The 18,846-nt window shown below is 40.9% G+C and overlaps 1 protein-coding gene across 1 annotated transcript; it reads right to left on the reverse strand.

Annotated features, from left to right (window-relative positions):
* On the reverse strand, positions 1 to 17,962 carry hephl1b (hephaestin-like 1b). Its single transcript, XM_063895126.1, has 20 exons — positions 17,663 to 17,962; positions 11,505 to 11,749; positions 9,773 to 9,985; positions 8,989 to 9,198; positions 8,460 to 8,714; positions 7,685 to 7,853; positions 6,763 to 6,902; positions 6,515 to 6,646; positions 5,922 to 6,127; positions 5,464 to 5,608; positions 4,676 to 4,888; positions 3,511 to 3,730; positions 3,254 to 3,393; positions 3,040 to 3,165; positions 2,810 to 2,916; positions 2,477 to 2,711; positions 1,752 to 1,891; positions 1,393 to 1,546; positions 1,243 to 1,257; positions 1 to 406 (listed from the first exon to the last, which is right to left on the reverse strand). Exons 1-20 carry the CDS (start codon positions 17,833 to 17,835, stop codon positions 327 to 329), a joined length of 3,318 nt encoding a protein of 1,105 aa, XP_063751196.1. The 5' UTR covers positions 17,836 to 17,962; the 3' UTR covers positions 1 to 326.
* Between the last annotated feature and the right edge of the window lie 884 nt (positions 17,963 to 18,846).

Here is an 18,846-nt window from a genome sequence, read left to right on the forward strand (position 1 = left end):
TATCACACCGCAGTTAAAACCAGGTGTTTATTGCACATTCATAATTGGATAACATTTTTGGTACAGCTATGCTTTATAAAGCTAACATTAAACACAGTGCAACATGCCAGGAAACGACCACATGAAAACAATCCACAAATATAAAATGCTAAGAAATAAAATAATCTGTATAAACTGTATACAACATCGTACAGCCCTTCAAATATTTAGACTGGTCTAATCATTGCTTGATATTTACATACATAACTTCAAACACAACAGTGATTTTGTCCCTGGATATTTTTTAGTTTGGTTGCATAAATGACCACAGTAACACAGTCCCTTCATTATTGCAGTCCACCCAAGGCCAAGAGGCAGAGTGCCAGCGAGAGCAGCAGAGTCCTTAAGGAACCTTCAGTTCCTATCGCTGCAACAGGGAAACACAAAGGGGGGAGCTTTTGAAACATTAAGTCATTCACGAAAGAGGGTCATGATAAGTTCACGATGAAACATTTTTTGCTCATGACATCGTGTTACAGAGTTTCACTACAATATGCACAACCTCAGTAAACATCTTATCTATGCCTTTTTGCTATATTCACATTGTACTTCGCTGAATTTTTGCAATCAACAAGGACACAAATTCAGAACAACAAGCTTTAAATAAGCCTAACCTTTTTAGGAAATTGATACTGTATATATTGTTTTGCCTATTCATGGTTTAAAACTTGATATGACTAATACAATACATTTTCCACGGAATATCATGCTCATTTCAGTTCATATAGCTAAAAATGTGTCTACTGCATAGACACAGTTACTGGAACAGCTGACAAAGACACATTTATTTACCCAATACAAACTAAGCAAGCATAGATAACACTTAAGACACCTTAGTCATCCAATACTTCACAGCAGAGACAAAACAAGCCTGTCACATGCTGTCCTACTTTTCTATGTTGAAAAAGAATGGACAATTGAATGGTTTGGCTAAAGTTATGACTATCTATGAGTCTTATAAGACCGACCCCAGTTTTGATCTTTTAGCCTTTTACTACTCATGTCATCCAAACGTATTCTGAACAAGCTGTTCTCTGGCGTGGTGAAAATGTAAATGTGCTGTATATTGTCAACAGTTCCACACATCCATTGATTTCTTTTTATATTGAGATGAAATTATAACATATTAGCACACTTTGGTGTTGTATTGTAATACTCAGGTACTTTTCGAGTGCTTGTAAAAAACAAAAAGACAAATCTTACCATGCGATGTGTTTTCTGTAATTGAAAAAGATAAACATAAACAAGTGAGATTCTATAGACACAAACGTACATGCTGAAATTATGTTAATGCACATGCGTGTAACACTTATGCATATGCCATTTACACGCGCAATGCCTGCTTTTACATACCCTTGATGGTGAAGGTGGTCTCCATGCCAGCGTGGATGTGGTCAGTCACGTGACAGTGAAGTAACCAAGTCCCCGGGTTCCCAGCAACCATCTCCACAGTCTGGAAAGTCCCGGGGAAGAGATCAAAAACGTCTGCACGGTGCGCACGGTCCGTCTAACACAAACAAGCAAACCACATATGCAATACAATCACGGGGAACAGGGGGAAAAAGGAACCAGGCACTGAGTAAAGAAATTGTGTTGTATTAGTGAGGATGGGACATTTGTAAGATTTGTAACATTTACAGAGACTTCATTTGGCCGTGACTGTTTGAACTTTGAGTAAATATAAGATCATATGTTGTGATGTTGGGGGTTACCTTGTAGGTGAACGTCTCAGCGTGGAAGTGAACAGTGTGCATGTCCACTTCGTTGCCCATGCCCAGCAGATACCAGTCTACTTTCTGGCCGCGGGTCATCACCAGTCCATGGAGGTTACCGTACACCCTACCATTAATCCCTTCAGTGGACACAGTGACAAATAGAGATCATCAACAATTCTCTCACGTTAAATAGAATCTCTTTTATCGCATAGAATCAGAGAGACATGCAGAAAAGTGAAATAGGTAAATAGTCATTTGACTTCCTCCTAGTTTAGGAAAACCTCAGGAATTTTAAACACTTAAGAGGCAAATTGCATAATAAATGACTTCAATTGGATCAAATATTGCATTACACTTAATTTACTAACTAATATATCCATTTCTGTAAACTGATGAAGAAAAGTACAGTATGTTCCTTTTTATTCATATGTTGTGGGGTTCTGTGTTCTGAGAAATACACAGCCTTGGTTGGCGTAACTTAGATGGTGAGTTTAAGTATTTGGTTTTCATATTATTAATTATATGATTTATGTTTTGAATCTAATGTTTGTTTAGTAAGTGCACTATATCTCACCTATGTCTCATAAAATCATCTTAATGGACAATTTAAGTCTAAAAAGTATTCATTATCAGTTTTCAAAGGATCAATAAATCAAGACCTAAATTCTTTTATGACTTTTTAAGTCACTTTTGCTCTCCGTGCCTCTCTTCTAATCTCTTACCGTGCATCATGTTACTCTCCTCAAATTCTTCATCTCCTGTGAAGGTATTGGGGTCAACACCAAGGTATGTTCTGATGTTCTCCTCTAAGTACCAGGACTGGTTTTCATCATGCACCATAAAGAGCAGAGCAAACTCCTTCTCCACGTCATCCCTCTGTCTGTCGGGCCCCTCGCCTCGCTGCAGAGTCCCCGGCCTGCATATCACCAGAGGCCCCAGAAGACCACTGTACAGATCCTGAAGATAAACAAAAGAATATGCCCTGTCACAAACATCTATTCTGAAAACGCAGTGAATTATTTGAATCCATGTGAATGTATACAGGAAGTATGCACCCGAATGAAGTCAACTTTGGAGTAGTATGCATAAGATATACAGTTAGGATCAGAGACCCCTGGACCAGAGCTTTTAGGAACATCCCACGTCAGCTCCAATATATTGCCTAGAGGCAAAGGAAGACAAGAAACCCGACAAATCATTACTTCTAAGAAAAGGCCAGTGTTTCAACAGTTTAGTTTGAGAGCAGCAGCAAACATTGTAGCCTCTCATCATATTTAATAATCACCAGGTTTGACAGGAATGTGTGCACCGCTGGCCTTCACTCCATGCGCGCTTATGGAGTATGGCCTGCTTGCTTTGTTCTTGAAAGTGATCACGATCAGCTCTCCTACCTCTGCTTTGATTATTGGACCTACAGGGGAAGAGAAAATCTGTGTCTTCTTCTGTCTTTTCTTCAGTTAAAAAACAAAAAACACGGCATAAAGAACAGCTAAGCTTACCCATAATTCCCAGGTGTTGTTGTGCTGGCTGTCGTTTCTTCTGAACTGTGAAAGTTTCATCCGTGTATTCTCTGTACACCACCTTCTTATAGCGTGAGCCGATTTTGTTTCCCCCCCTCCTCACAAAAATATTGCCTGGACTGGGAGACATGTACCAATTTGCTTCCATTAACAAACAGTAATAAGTCACGCCACTAATCACAGGCTCCAACGTCCACTCTGAAACACATCACTCTACAATTATCTTACGTACATACCTGTCGTCTAATGTCACGTGGTGTTTCTCCAGCTCCCAGTCTCTCTTGGGTGAGAAGTCCCACACTATTTCTTCAGCACTAATAAAATACTGCACAATCTTGGTCGGCCCTCCTTTGTATGCTTGCTTAAATTTGTGCCGGGGGCAGAGGTCCACTGAGTACTGCTGCCTCATGCCGGCTGAGAAGTGGTCCGTCACTCTGCAGCTCACCTCGTGCACACCTGAGAGGGGAATAAAAAGAGGTTATGGATTGGGACACACGAGGATGGATTTGTTTGCGGCTTTACTGTACTCTCTCTATATACTTTAGTGGTTTATTTGGGAGTGTTACATGTACAAACTCTTGTTTTGCTATAATTTGCATGTTGAGTAAGCATGACACATGTGTGCAAGTGTGTTCTGTGCTTAATGGGGCCGATCTTAAAGTCATCCTTCATTTAAAAATGGGTTTAATTAATTGTTTTTGATGTTTTAGCTCAAGTGTGTTGGTTTGAAAATACATATTTTTCAATGTTCATACAGTCTGGTTGATTTAGCCTATAATAATTTGTTTATTTTACCCTTTCAAGAAGAAACAAGTACGATAGACATTATTATTCAAACCAGAATATATGAGTTATATCTAATTAACATGAAGAGGATTTTAAAAGGGGAATTAAACACGGCTTAACACTTTATCTGTATTGATCTTTGGACTTCATTCTCAACTTTCTATTATATAAATAACCATAGAATAGCTTGTGTCAAGCTGACGGTACAAGTTCCACTGTTGTATTACACTTTATTAGCCATTATTTTTCTCTTGAACAGACCTGGCTGTAAATTCAGGTGACAGTGATTTTGTGAAACTATTTTTTTCTCCCATTATATACTTATTTGATTTACTCTATTTAACTTAAAGTAGTCTAGACTTGCAAAGTACTGTGGAATTATCCTTGAACTTGGCCGGGCTGGAGCATTGAAACATAAATTCCTCCTTCTATTCTAGTTATTAATATTTCCTGCTTTGAAGTGAGGGAAGTGGTGTTCACGTCCAAGGAAAACATTCACACAGGGTCATCTAAGGAAGTATGTAAAAAAGCAAATCTGTCAAACACAACCTGAAATAGGGTTGAACTCCTAAAATGTGTTTGAGGAAAGGAATGTGTGTGTCTGATATGACTCACCAGGAGTGTTTGGCTGCATGCTGGCAGTAGCAGTTGTGTGAGGGAACAGGTTGATAGTGTCTCGTGTGGTGCTCTGCTTCTTGAAGGTGTTCCCCTCAAAATAAACACCATGGATGTCCACTTCGGTACCTAGTCCAAAGGTGTACCACACAACGTTGTCCCCGGCACACATCTCCAGTCCCTGAAGGTTCCCATACATGCGTCCGTTTACAGCTAACATGAAAGGGACGATTAGAACAAATAATTCAGAGACAAGTGAGAAGAGGTATGAGGAATAAACTCAAAATAAAGTGCTAATGGTACATGATCTACAATGAATCTGTATGAGCCATATTTATTTTGCAATATTTCATTTCATTTTGCCCTGTACCACTAGGGGGCTGTATTTGCTGTGTGGCTCAGCTGACCTCGGGTCAGCCCAGTTAGGCCATTTAACCTAGGGAACCCAGACACAGATGTTGCTGATTTGGGAAGCAAACAGTTTTCTGTTTTTTTTTTGACTTCGCCTCTGTGGCTTTGATGTGGTGAGTAATTCGGTTTGTTGTTTTGGTTACATGTATTATGAGATAAAGTTATGTCCGCTGTATGATATATGAAGGAAAATAAACCTGCGAGATAATTGTAACAATACTGAACTTTCCGTTTTGCTATGTTCGAGTGCACTGGGCACACGTCTAACTTAACCCTCCGTATTAGCAACCAGTACTAGACATCGTTTAGGACTTAGTCAGTACAGAATCAATGAATCTAGTTCAAGACAAAATGCGGTTAAGCTTCTCGTTCGTTACCATGCATCAAATTGCTCTCCTCAATGTCTTTGTCTTCATCATCTGTTTCGTTGGTGCCAAACATCCGGATATTCTCGTCAAAGTACCAGCTCATTTCTTCATCGATGACAGAAAACAGAAGGAAAAACTCCTTATCCAGACCCTTCTGTAAAAAGAATGTACACAGCGAGAGTAATGATGTGTTGGGGATGCACTAAACTGCAGTCAATGTCATGATATATTAAGATGATCTTATACGCAATGGCCTAATTTCCCAACAATGATCATTCAATCACCTAATCACAATGGAGCTGTGGCTTCTAATTGCTTAATTGATAGAAAGAAATGCATAAATGACAGTCATTTGATTAAGTATTCTAACAAGGGAAAAACGATCAAAAAGCTGGTTAAAGCGTCTTTAATTCAAGAAGCCTGTTTCTGTGAGAGAAAGTGTGTATGGATGGAAATGAATGCAGCACCTGGGTTCCGTTCTCCCCCAGCGCTCCCTTCTTGCACACGAGCAGAGGTCCCACTAATCCAGAGCTGGTGTCCTTGATGGGATCAGTGCCAGAGTAGTACAGGTAGGGGATGCATGGAGAATCAGATGGAGAAGGACCTTCTATCACCTGCCAGGTGTAGGTGAAGTTTTCCCCTGGACCCACGTGAGAGCCTGGCTTATCAACACCTAAATGATTGCACACAGAGAACTAACTGTTTGAAATAGACTTTTACAGTCAAACTCAATGACTATAGTTTGAGCTTTTTTTCTCATGACAATCCCTGCTTGACTTTTATTTTAAAAGTTCAGTCTAAATTTCGAAGGCGCAGACATTTTTATGTTTAACCTTCAAACAGCTGTTAACGCAGGGATGTAATCTCCAGTCCGGAAGCGATATTGATGCACACAAACGCCTCAGTCAATCTGAACTGTTAACCATCATACATTGCTTAATCTTCTTCCCCTTATTGCTACTCAAGTAAATACATTTTTGTTTAAAGTTGTTGTAGCAGGTAAGGTGGTTCTTGGCTGTGCAGTCAGTGTCTGTGCCATTGCAATGGGCTGCTTCCTTACCGTCCTCATAGGTGGTTCCCTGGAAGTGTTTATCATAGTGCAGGCCGTGAGGCTGGATGCTGTAGTTCCTATCAGCTTTATTCATGAATGTGACTCTGAGAGTGTCTCCTTCCTCTGCCCTTAGGACTGGACCTGGCGAATACAGAAGAACATTTGGACTAGGCAAGAGTTGTTGAGAGGTGTAAGGCAAGACACCGTAGTATCAGTAAACAACAAACTGGAATTTGCTAAAAAAAAGAAAACCGTACCTAAGATTCCTAAGTGTCGAGACTCTTGTGTTGGTGGCTTCACAGTGGTGAACGTATCGTCTGTGTATTCCTTGTATACAACTTTAAAGTATTTACCTCCAATCCTTCCGCCATCTGTACCAAAAAACACCTCAGATGCTCTTTGAAAGGAAAGGGTGGGGTGTGTGGGTATATTAATATCAAGCACAAGACACTGCATGTAAATGGGGCAAAAAGGAAGTACTATGGGTTGCATTGTGGCCTTGAAAAACATCAACAGCACAAAGGCTGGTCGGGGGTGGTCAGGTCAGGGAGCAATAACAGACACAATAAGAGTCACTGCATCACTATAGCCCACGTTTACTGTAGACGCCACAAAACTGTCCCACCAAAGGGGCAGCCGGTATACCAATAATCAGCCCTCTCCAGCTAGCCTTACACACAGACAGATGACTTTCTTTAGAAGCTTTGCAGGACTTAGTTCAGCGATAATCTGCTGACTCAGTTAGCTCATCTATTTCCTCCTCCAAAATTACAGTAGTTGTACTTTTTATACAAAATGGCCAAAAAAAACATACTAGCCTGACTGTAAAACCCATTCTTTCAATGATTTGCTTCAGTTGTATCACTGTAACCCATATTTAAAGCATCAACACACATTAAAAAAAGCTAATTAAAGTACCCTAGGCACTATCACATCATGACAACATGTTAGTCTAAAAAACTATACAGGCTTGTAAAATAAATATATCCTGAATCATAAATGTGTTAATTGGCCTATTTTGGTTTAAGCAGCTCTGACCAGATTTGGCGATAAAAAAAACCTTACACCTTATTACCAAAGCAGTGCATACAATACAATGTACCTCATATTACACTGTTAGCACTGATGAGCTTGATTGCGACAGTATGCCACTCCTAATTTGATAAGGTGCGTGCCCACCTGTCTGCCTCAGTGAGGGACACATTATTAATCAGATCCCTTCCTGAGGGAGCATAGCTCCACAGGACTTTGCTTGCTGCCAGGTAATAATTCCTCACAACGCCGCCCATCTCTGTAGAGCCGGCTTCACTGCCACATGACTTCACCTCATAAAAGGCCTGCATCCCAGCTTGAATAAAGAAATGAAACACACAATCATTACACGGTCCATAACCCACATGTACAAAGCAAAGTTTAAGGTGAAACTGGACCTTCAGTTTCTCATGGAAATCTCAGTGGCTAAAGGTTTATATTTAATAGTCTATAAAATAATAAATATTCCAGGGCTCGGTTAACACTTTTGACTTCCTTATCTTTTCCTTTAGCACACCCAACACTGACGATACAGAACCTGTATAATTACAAAACATGTGATTGGCACATATAGTAAATATATTAGCGTGTGTTTCTTTAAAGGCAAAGTGACACAACCACCATTATCAAAAGTCTGGTATGACACAAAGGAAAGGTATTTCAGAGTAAGCATTTTCATAACTGGTGGAGTAAGTATGGCTCATTCAGTTCTAAGTACAATGGACTTCGGACAGCCTTAAAATACAAGTCCTGCCGTGCTCATAGTGGACACATTAGCACTGCTGTTAGAGAACATGTAACATGCTTTGAGTTAAATGCAGGGATGCTGCTCACAAAAAGACATTCCCCTCGGTCAGCAACTCAACAGTCTCAAAGCAGAGAGGTCAAAGGTCACACAGAGGTTGAAGGTCAGGTGACCTACCCTGAAGGTGGTCATTAACCTGGCAGGTCAGCAACCACTTCCCTGCTGCTTTCGGGACCATCTCAGCTGTAGCAAACGTAGCCGGGAACAGACTGAGGACGTCGGTGCGGTGGCCACGGTCCAGCAGTGTGTTCCCATGGAAAAAGGCAGAGTGAATGTCCACCTCGTTACCCATGCCAAACAAATGCCAGGCCACTGCACGGTGCTGGCATAACTTGATTCCAGGCAGGTTTCCATACATGTATCCATTAATTGCTGTCACACAGAGAACACAGAGAGCAGTTAGAGTAAAGGGTAAAGGAAACAGAGGTGTCCTTCAAACCTTCTTTTATACACTTTGTTAAAGGAAGAACTCATTTAGAGTGACAAGTAACTCACATACCACGGTAAACTAAAAAATGTAGAGCAATAGCATGCTGGGGAAGAGGGTAAGGAAGAAAACGAATCATTTTTAGACTACAACATTTTAAATTCAGTGAACACTTTACTTTGAATTCTTGTTGTTACGAGTACGGGAGCTCTATCTTACCGTGCATCAGGTTTGACTCGTTGAAGTCTTCATCGGCTTCAGCTAGATCAGAGTAGGTCTGAATGTTGTCCTCCAGGTACCAACTCAGATTTTCGTCCACGATGTTGAACATCAGGAAGACGTCTTGGTCCACATCATTTCGGACTGACTCTACAGCAGACCCTGGCTTCGTCTGACCTTGGGCTGGATTGTTAGTCTCTTTTAAGATTCCTGTACTCATAGAAAAAGATCAGATCAAGAGAGAAAAATGCAGGGTAAGGGTTACATTTAACAAATTCATGTTGCCAAGAACAGATAAAGAAATATTGAATCCATATTTTCCCTCCATCTCAGTATCCATTGAATAGGCCGGACACCGTAGTAACATTCTCTCTGAGGTTTCCCCAACGCATTTGTTTTTCTTATGAAGCATTCTCCAATGAAGCCCTTGTTTTGACTTTCAGATATTGTTGTGTACAGATGTGAAATGTCAAATTACATATTATTCAAGATCTTGAGTTTCCTTAACATTTTATAAAAATAAATTGTCACATTGTTTTCATCGGATTGTTTTGCTCATGTTTGCTTCTTGATGTCATAAATATTTCCTTTTTTTTTATTGTTATTGTTACTTAGGTAGTGGAGGGGTCTTGACCTGTCTTCTGATATTTTTTATTATCTTATTTTCTGGATTATATTCAGTAAGTGCAACTTGAAATACAATAAAAATAAATACTATCGCTACGATGAAGGGACATAAAAATAACTGGCATTTGATAAAGCACATAGCCACATATCTTTAGACCTTTCTTGCAGGTGAGCAGAGCCCCAATCAGTCCAGAGGCGATGTCCCTGGGGGCGTCAAAGTGGGAGTGGTAGACCCAGGTCAGGCAGTTGGCATCGTCATCTGTGGGGGCAAATTCTGGTCTGACCTCCCAGCGGTAAGTGTAGCTGCCTCCCGGAGGAACTGAGTCGTCCTCCTTCAGCTTGTTTGATGTCCCATCTGGATACATCGCCCCTGGTAGACAAATAAGAAATGTTTATGCTAAGATCAATGCGCTTACTCTGAAGTTAAGTCAGCATTTGAGCCTGTGTTTACGTTAAGCCGGTAGAAATGCTATGGTCTTAACAAGCACAATTTGCCTTAACTGTTCAAAACCCTGAACTAAGTGCAGTACAATGAAAAAGAAAAACAAATACATTATATGAATGATTATTGAAATGAAAGTATGTTAAAAAAAGACACCATTATTTAATACAGGTTTCCCAAGTCAAGGACATATGCATTTCTTCTATGGGTCTTATCTCTGTTAAGCTTCAGCCTTCATGTGTGTAAGTGATCCATAAAACACCTAAATGACCTCAGCCTTAGTGATAGATGTCTCAGGTACAGTGACCTCTGTACATATCTGCACCAATCCCATGATGTCATTTGACCCAGAATTAGCTGAGCTATTTCTTTTCTTTATGTGTTAACATCACTCCGTTCTTTCACTTCAAAGAAGTTTCCTGCTCACTTTCCTGTAAAATCTAGTAGATTCAGTTCATTTTCAGTTCCCGTATGCATCTGAAATGTCTAGGGCAGTGGAGGATGGGGGCTTGTTGCATAATCTGGAAAGATCCTAATTTTCAGGATACAGATCTGCTATAAAAGGTCACTTCCTATTTTGGCCCGTGTAAGAGATCTGTTTGAACTCTCACATGGGCCAAAATGCACCTACTAAGTCTTGATCACATATTTTACTCTGTCTCTTTTCACTATCTTGTTCTCAGAGAGCAAAACAAGCCTAGATGTCACTTTCAGACGATTGTATCTTGATAATGATTCATGAATGGCATTATATTTTTATACTTTATCTGCATCCTCATTGCTTTCATTCCTGAAGAACTGCTGTTGATTTTTAAAGGAAACTATTTTGGGGTCAGTCTGCACTCCTTTTAATATTGGCAGTCTACTTATTATTACAGAAACTACTGGGTTTTGTAATAACATGTGTTCCTCTCAGTCTGAGGGAAATCACAGTTGATTTTTCACATCTATCTGTGTGTGAATACTGCATTTGTGTCTCACACTATATACATATACTATGTATTATCCATCAAGGATAACCACACCCACCCTCTCCACCTGCAGCTGGACAGACAGTGGCGCTCCTTCTCCAACAGACTGCTCGAGCCCCGCTGTCACAACGACAGATACAGGAGAACATTCCTACCCACTGCAATAACACTGTATAATTATTCACCTCTGGCTGACCGATAACTCTCTGCTCCATAGCTTCCCTGTGATAACTGGACTTAAACCATACCATACCATAACATACTGTACATTCTATATTTATTCTATTTAATATTCCACACATTTCAAAGTTATTGTACATATAATATCGTGCTTTATATTTTGTTTTTGTTAATAGTTTGTCCATTTTTTGTCCCAAATGTATATATTTTTAAAAAAATGTGGATAAATAAAGTACATCCATCCATCCATCCATCCATCCATCCATCCATCCATCCGGATTTTTGCAGCACTATACCCTCTGTGTTCTTCTCATAGAAAACTCCATGAGGATGCATGGAGTAGCTCCTGGTCGCAAAGTTCTTCAGGTGGACCACAATAACATCATCGACTTCAGCTCGCAGTATTGGCCCAAGGAAGCCCAACCAGTCCGGTCTGGGTGCCAGGACGCTGTATGTGTCATCTGTATACTGTCTGAACATGGCTTTCTTATAAACACTGCCAATACGACGGGGTCCTCTCTTCAGGAACACAGATGCATGCCTGGGATAGGAATGGAGACAAGAGAAATGTTTAAACAGAAAAATTATAGGATTTTTTGTTGTACTATACAATATATAATTGCACAAGTTTATCTACTTAACAGGGTAAATACAAGGTTTTGCACAAAAATAAAAGTATTAAGAAGTGTAATACAATATAAGGGGTAAAAAAAAACAACAACATAGGAATAAAAATCTAGTCCATAAATACACATGGGAGAAAACACCATTCATTACGCAACCACCATGACAACAACTGTGCAGCTGCCTAATTATTCTGTCCTGGCTGACAGATAGGAACCAATAAAAAGAGACCCAGTAGCTTTGGTTGAGGTTGATTTACTGAATCTTCTCAGTTATGTTTTATGGTAAAACTGCAACACAGATGAACACACATATTACAGTACAGATACATGAAATACACTCATTCACCACAAATGAAGCTCAACAATGAACTAAATTAGCCATAGCAACTTAACTAACCTCTTGCTAACTGTTAGCATTAGCATAGTTAGCACGGTTTTCGTAACTTAAAATAAATGCCTCAACATCACCTTAAAGATCACAGTGCCATAAAACAACTAAAATAAACCAAGTGCATCTCTACTCACTGTTAGTTCCACTCCAAGGCTCAGACAACCAACTCTCTGTGGTGGAGCACTCTCTATGCATGAACACTGAACACTGAAGGTCCTGGTAATTAAAGCTGCAATAACTCAAAAACACCACCAGGGGGAAACTTACTTTTCGCAGTCACTGACAGGAGTCAGAACACTCCCCGCTTGGTATAAATACGTTATACCACTATTTACTCTTTCTTCTGCGGCATAAGTAAAACAACATCACTAATGGGTCTAAGATACTCCTTAATTACCCCTTGGCTAAGAGTCTTTACAATAACCTTACGGACCTTGGAGTCTGAGCTAGGAATAGCTTTAACTATCCGACCAAGAGGCCATTCATTATGTTTTGCTTGAACGTCCTTTGTCAAAACAATGTCACCCTCCTGGAGGTCAGGCTTCTCCGTGGTCCACTTCCTTCGTGGCTGAAGAGTTGCCAGGTACTCCAGTCTCCACCTTTTCCAGAAGGAGTCTGCCAAACTCTGGACCTGGCGCCATTGTACCTTGCATAGATGGTCCAATTTGAAGTCTCCCAGGAGTGCAGGAGTAACACTCGCCTTCTGGGTGAGCAGAGTGGCAGGTGAGAGCATGTCAGGTATCTCAACATCATATGAGATGGGGACCAGTGGTCGAGCATTCATGATGGCCATGACCTCGGCCATCAAGGTTGATAGGACTTCATGAGACAGTCTGGTAGCACCATCTTTCACCAGCAGACCATCCAGGATGCGTCTTGCCACTCCTATTAGCCTCTCCCAAGTCCCATTACAAACCCTACATGCCATTTTCCATCAAAGTCCAAGGCACGCAGATAGGCTACAGCAGCTATCGCCATAGTCGAAGCGTCTGCAAACACACATAGTTCTATCCATGTACAACATGACATAGAGACTGGAATGTATGCTCTCTGAATGCAAACCTGTTCAAGCTCAGTCAAGGAGTCAGTCCATGCCTTCCACTGTGTCTCTTTCTCCAGTGGAAGAGGTGTGTCCCACTCGTACTGTTCAGAGGAAACGTCTCTCACCAATGCTTTGCCTTGGGGATCATAAAGACTATTTACCGTGGACAGCATGCCTCTCCGAGTAAATGGTTTAACATCTCTCGACACTTTGAAGGTGAAACTGTCAGTCTGGAGTTCCCAGCTTAAACCCAAACTCCTCTGGAGGGGCTAGGGGTCTGCTCCCAAATCTAGATCCTTAAAGTCACTTGCTCGTTCTTCCACAGGAAAAGCCTCCATGACCTTTGCGCTATTTGAAGCTAACTTGTGAAGTCTTAAGTTGGACTCAGCCAGCAGGGCCTTGGTTCGCTGCAGGAGATCGATAGCTTCCTCCTCCTTGGCCACTGAGGCGAGTCCGTCATCGACATAAACATTTCTGAAGACGAAATGCTTTGCATCTGTACCATGTTCGGTCTCTCCAAGTTCTGCAGCTTTCCTCATCCCGTATGTTGCTACAGCTGGGGACAGACTGTTCCCGAACACGTGCACAGTCATCCAGTATTCAATGATTTCCTTGTCTGGATTATTATCTTTATACCACAGAAACCGAAGGAAATGGCGGTGATCCTCTCTGACCTTGAACCCATAGAACATCTGTTCTACATCGGCAGTGACAGCTATCTGCTCCCTCCTGAACCTTAGTAGAACACCAACTAGAGTGTTGTTGAGGTTGGGTCCACTGAGAAGCGTGTCGTTCAATGATGTTCCTTTGTACTCCGCACTGGAATCAAAAACCACTCTTATTTTCCCAGGTTTCTGGGGGTGGTATACAACAAAGGTCGGCAAATACCAACACTCCTGCCCGCGTTGTAGTTGAGGAGCTGGTTCTGCCTGGCGGTTGTCAATGACCTTCTGCATAAAATCAAAGAAGTGTTCTTTCATGTCAGGTCTCCTTCTGAATGAGCGTTGGAGGGAGAGGAGTCTCTGGGAGGCCTGTTCTCTGTTATTTGGAAGAGGCTTACGAGGGGAACGAAAGGGTAGCGGTGCCACCCAGTGGTTTTCGTCGTCTATGTATACTTCCTTGTCCATAATTCTGAGAAAATCGTTGTCATCCACTGACATGGCTAGTTTGTCATTGTCAGGTGTTTTCTGAAACACACTTTCCCCCAGACCATCCCGACACGTCTGCTGAAAGATCTCCTCACTGTGCGACGGCGTTTGAAGACTGCACTGGGTCAGACCTTTAAGCCTCTCCTTTATATGGATGCTGTTGGTGCATGGCTTAAGGAAAGAGGAGCGTCCATTTTGAAGGACGTGAGTCTTGTAGGCGTTGACTTCCTCTGTTTTGTGAGCGCCACCTAAGCATAACTCTCCAACTATGACCCAGCCAAGGTCAAGGCCCTGGGCGTATGGTGAGTTGTGAGGCCCGTTACGCTGTTCCCTTACTTTATGCAAGCTCAAAATGTCTCTGCCTAACAGAAGCAGGATGGGAGCACTGGCGTCAAGCGGAGGGATCTTATCAGCCACTGGTTGGAGGTGAGGAAAATATTGGGTGCACTCAGGGGTTGGGATCTCTGATCTGTCGTCAGGCAGGTAGTTGCACTCCAACAAGGTGGGAAGTGTCACCTTGGTTCTCCCGTCAAGTGACTTCACTATGATGTTACTCGCTTTCCTCCCTGCAGTCTCCACTGTACCGGAGCATGTTTTCAGAGTGTAGGGGGATGCACTGCTATTAATGTCTAGTAGATCAAAGAATTGTGATTTTACTAAAGACCGGTTGCTTTGGTCATCTAGTACTGCGTACACCCTGTGAGACCTACTTGGACGGTCGGCGTGGGAAACCTTGACCAAGCAGATTTTTGAGCAGGATCTGGGTTTGGGGGCACCGCCGCATATCTCGGTGCACTTGGAGGTGACTATAGGAGGTGCAACATCTTCACTCTCCCCACTTTGCTTGTCCTCAGGTGAGTGTTCAGCCTGCCCACCAAACGACCATGGAGCTGGACCAGGATGCATCACTGAGGTATGTCTGTCACTCTCACACTCTACACATTTAAGCGTGGTCTTGCAATCTTTAGCCATATGCTTGGTGCTAGCACAACATCGAAAACAGATTGAATTCTCCTTTAAGTATGTTTTCCTGTCATCAAGATGTCTTCCTCTGAACCCACAGACATTTTGACAGTGGATGAGGTTTGTTATGTATAGGACATTGTTTGTCCGGTTCATTTTTCTTCACAGATGTACTAGCCTGAGATGCACTAACTGCGGCAGTGACATTAGTTTTCCTAACTGTCACAGCTGATTTTGGAAATTATTTTGGTGGCTTTTCCACCTTGAATTGACTGGGGGTAGAGGAAAAGTTAAATGCAAAACTGGGGTCGTTGCGGTTCTTAGCCTGGGAACATACAAAGTCAACAAAAAAGCTGAATGGTGGGAAAGGGACATGGTAATCCTCCTTATATCTGGATCCCTGTGTGATCCAGCGTTCCCGCAGTGAGAAGGGAAGCTTTTCGATTATTGGATTCACACCTCTAGCTGTGTCCAGATACATGAGTCCAGGCAAGAATCCCTCAGCCTTTGCAGCTTCTAGCTCTTTTAACAAGTCACCTAACTCTCTGAGTTTGTATGTGTCCTTGTTAGAGATAGCTGGAAATTATCTAATTTTTTCATTAGCGCACTTTCAATCACCTCTGGGCTTCCGTATGTGTCCTCCAAGCGCTCCCATACCATTAAAACACCTGCTCTAGGATTATCAGAGTCAGAACACTAATTATTGCCAAAGAATGTATGAATCTAGCCAGTTAGTCGGTAGAAATGCTATGGTCTTAACAATCACAATTTGCCTTAACTGTTCAAATCCCTGAAGTCAGCGCAGTAGAATGAAATAGAAAATAAAACCAAAACATTAAATTCATGATTACGCAAGTTAAAGTATGTTAAAAAAGACAGAGTTATTACATACAGGTTACCCAAGTCAAGGACAAGAAGTGTGATAAAATATAAGGGGTATTTCAAACAACAACAAAGGAATACAATAAAAAAGACTTGTGAGCTAGTCCATAAATACACATGTGAGAAAACACCACTCACATCACCGTGACAACTGCGCAGCTGCCTCATTATTTCCCAAAAATGTACGACTCATTATACAGTTATACAACTGTAGCTTTTTTTTATAAGAAACAAAGAAGTATCATCAGTATAAAAAGTGAAAATATTGTGGTATATAGCCTATAGCGCTATCTGTAGGATTTTAAAAAGTGCTCTGATTTTACTTTGGGATTCTTTTAAACAACAGATTAATTTAATTACAAAATCTCCATCAACCAGGTGACGACTGCAGATGTAATTTCTGCTGAACAAATTGCATCTGGTTGCACCTCTCCAGCAATTAGACATGTCGTTATTGTGATTACACCTTTCTGTGGGCAAATAACGTGTTACTGGAGCAGAGGGAAAGGGAGGATGAACAGCATTATGTTTAAAAGCGGATATTCTTGACAACATTCTCATAAAGTGGGTTTCACTGAGCACACAATTAGATCCTTTATTTTGAAATCTCAGATCAGAGTTATAATAGTGAAAAAGATGAAGACATTTTTTTTAGTGCTATCTTTAAGGTCCACCAAATAAATAAGGGTTCTTAAGATACCTGTCAATGGAGGCTGTAACTGGGCAAACTGGAGCAGAAATTGACAACATATTTGTAATAATTGTGTATTGTATATTAAAAGAGCTTGCCGTTGCATTGCATTGCTTAGTGACTGTTAGACAAGACAGGTGGCTGATGAGGAAAGGTCAGGAGATTCCAGCATTGGGCAATAGTTATTTAACTGTCTTATATGAAGAGCTGAAATCGTGTATATGGAGGCTCAACTATCCATATAAAACTTAATTCCCCCATAAAATTCTCATAGCAAACTTTTACATCTTTCTGATTTTGTTGAAACACAGCTATATAAGATCATTGGTGGTATGATGCAAACTACTCAATTGTCATTCATCTAAGAAGCAACATCTGAGTTTCTTGGCTTTATTTTGGTCAGTGTAACTCCCCGAGGAAGCCACCAATCTCCTGAAAGCAGACATTCATTCACTGTTTGTCACTAAATGCTATCATCTTTCCTGCGCATCTGACAGACTGCCAACCGCAGGCATACAACTCTACCCTCACAGGTCTAGACATTGTCACATACTGACGCGATGACAAAGGCTACTATAAACTATAAATTTGCCATAGCATTTATTACAATTAACATCTATTTGTAATCTGAACAGACCATACGATGTTAAAGATCATATGTGATTAAATGTACACTCAATCTGTACATCATTTTTCTTAATCAAAACTCACTCATCATTTTCCACGTTTTGTCCGTTAAGCAGGTTTTTTCCACTTGGTGCGTAATCCCAAGAGTCTTCAATGATCCCCACATAGTAAACTCTGTCCCTGCTGCGCTTCCCTTCCGCACCCGCGATTAGAAGAAACAACAAACAACTCGCAAACAGCCCAAAAATCCGAGACATGATCAGCCCGTCGCTCCTTTTAACGCAGGTCCTCGAGGTTTACCGGGTTTAATAAAAGCAACAAGTGAAAACCCTTCGTTAACTTTTCAAGGCAGGCGCGTATTAACAGTGTGCGCAGTGGGGCTGCGGTACTTATGAAACTGGGAAAAGGAAAACAGTTGGCCTATTCAGCCGGAGAGCGACCCCGGTGTACCGCCTCCTGTGGTAACAGAGTACAGGGATAATAACCACTCTGTGTTCTCGCTTTCATTGTCAAATGTGGTTAAAGTTCCCTGCAGGGAAATCAAGGTAATTGTTCCACTTTTGCTCAGAAATGCAAACTCATGTAGTAAATAGGGTGTCAAATTTCGAGAGGTGATGTTACAGCCACAAACAATAAATGTTTTTTTAATATCTCTGATCTATGTTTTAATCCGTTCTGTAGATTGCATTCATTAGTTGACTAAAACAATTCATTTATTTGATCATGTGTTTGCTTTTTCCTGACCACAAGAAGGCGTTTTGTGTAAACGTATTTCTCTGTTCCAGATGCACTGCCTCTATCCCTTACCATGTGAGACTAGGCATTGAATATTGAAGTGATGCCACTTCTGCTATCTGACTACACCAATGTTTTGTTTTTTTCCTCTCAATTTGATGGTGGGCAAAGTGTGATTTGAACATTATGTGATGTTATGTAATCATTTCTGTGCTTCTCTGAAAATTACACATTTATAATCCATCAAATGATGCATATTCGTAGGTTTCATACTCATGGACAATAACAAGTGGATTTTGGACATTTTCAAACAACAAGGTTTTTCCTATTACTTATAACTGGTCGATTATGCATTATACAATCATATATTAAACATGAAAAAAGTATTGATAAAGAACATAGTCATTAAACAAAATAAACAAACTGCACAGAGTCCTCTAACATAGCAAGTTGCTTAGTTATTTCAGCATATTAAATAAAGTGCTGTTGTGATTTAGTTGCATAAATAACGTGCAACCATATTTTAAGATTCA

The sequence above is a fragment of the Eleginops maclovinus genome, chromosome 11 (assembly GCF_036324505.1).
Source record: "Eleginops maclovinus isolate JMC-PN-2008 ecotype Puerto Natales chromosome 11, JC_Emac_rtc_rv5, whole genome shotgun sequence".
Lineage (NCBI taxonomy): Eukaryota > Metazoa > Chordata > Actinopteri > Perciformes > Eleginopidae > Eleginops > Eleginops maclovinus.

Coding starts and splice junctions, on each gene's coding strand:
- hephl1b (XM_063895126.1), bottom strand. CDS start 17,835: ATGTCTCGGATTTTTGGGCTGTTTGCGAGTTGTTTGTTGTTTCTTCTA. Junction 2,917..3,039: donor ACACATTCCTGTCAAACCTG/GTGATTATTAAA, acceptor CTTTGCCTCTAG/GCAATATATTGGAGCTGACG. Junction 2,712..2,809: donor CCAAAGTTGACTTCATTCGG/GTGCATACTTCC, acceptor GTTTATCTTCAG/GATCTGTACAGTGGTCTTCT.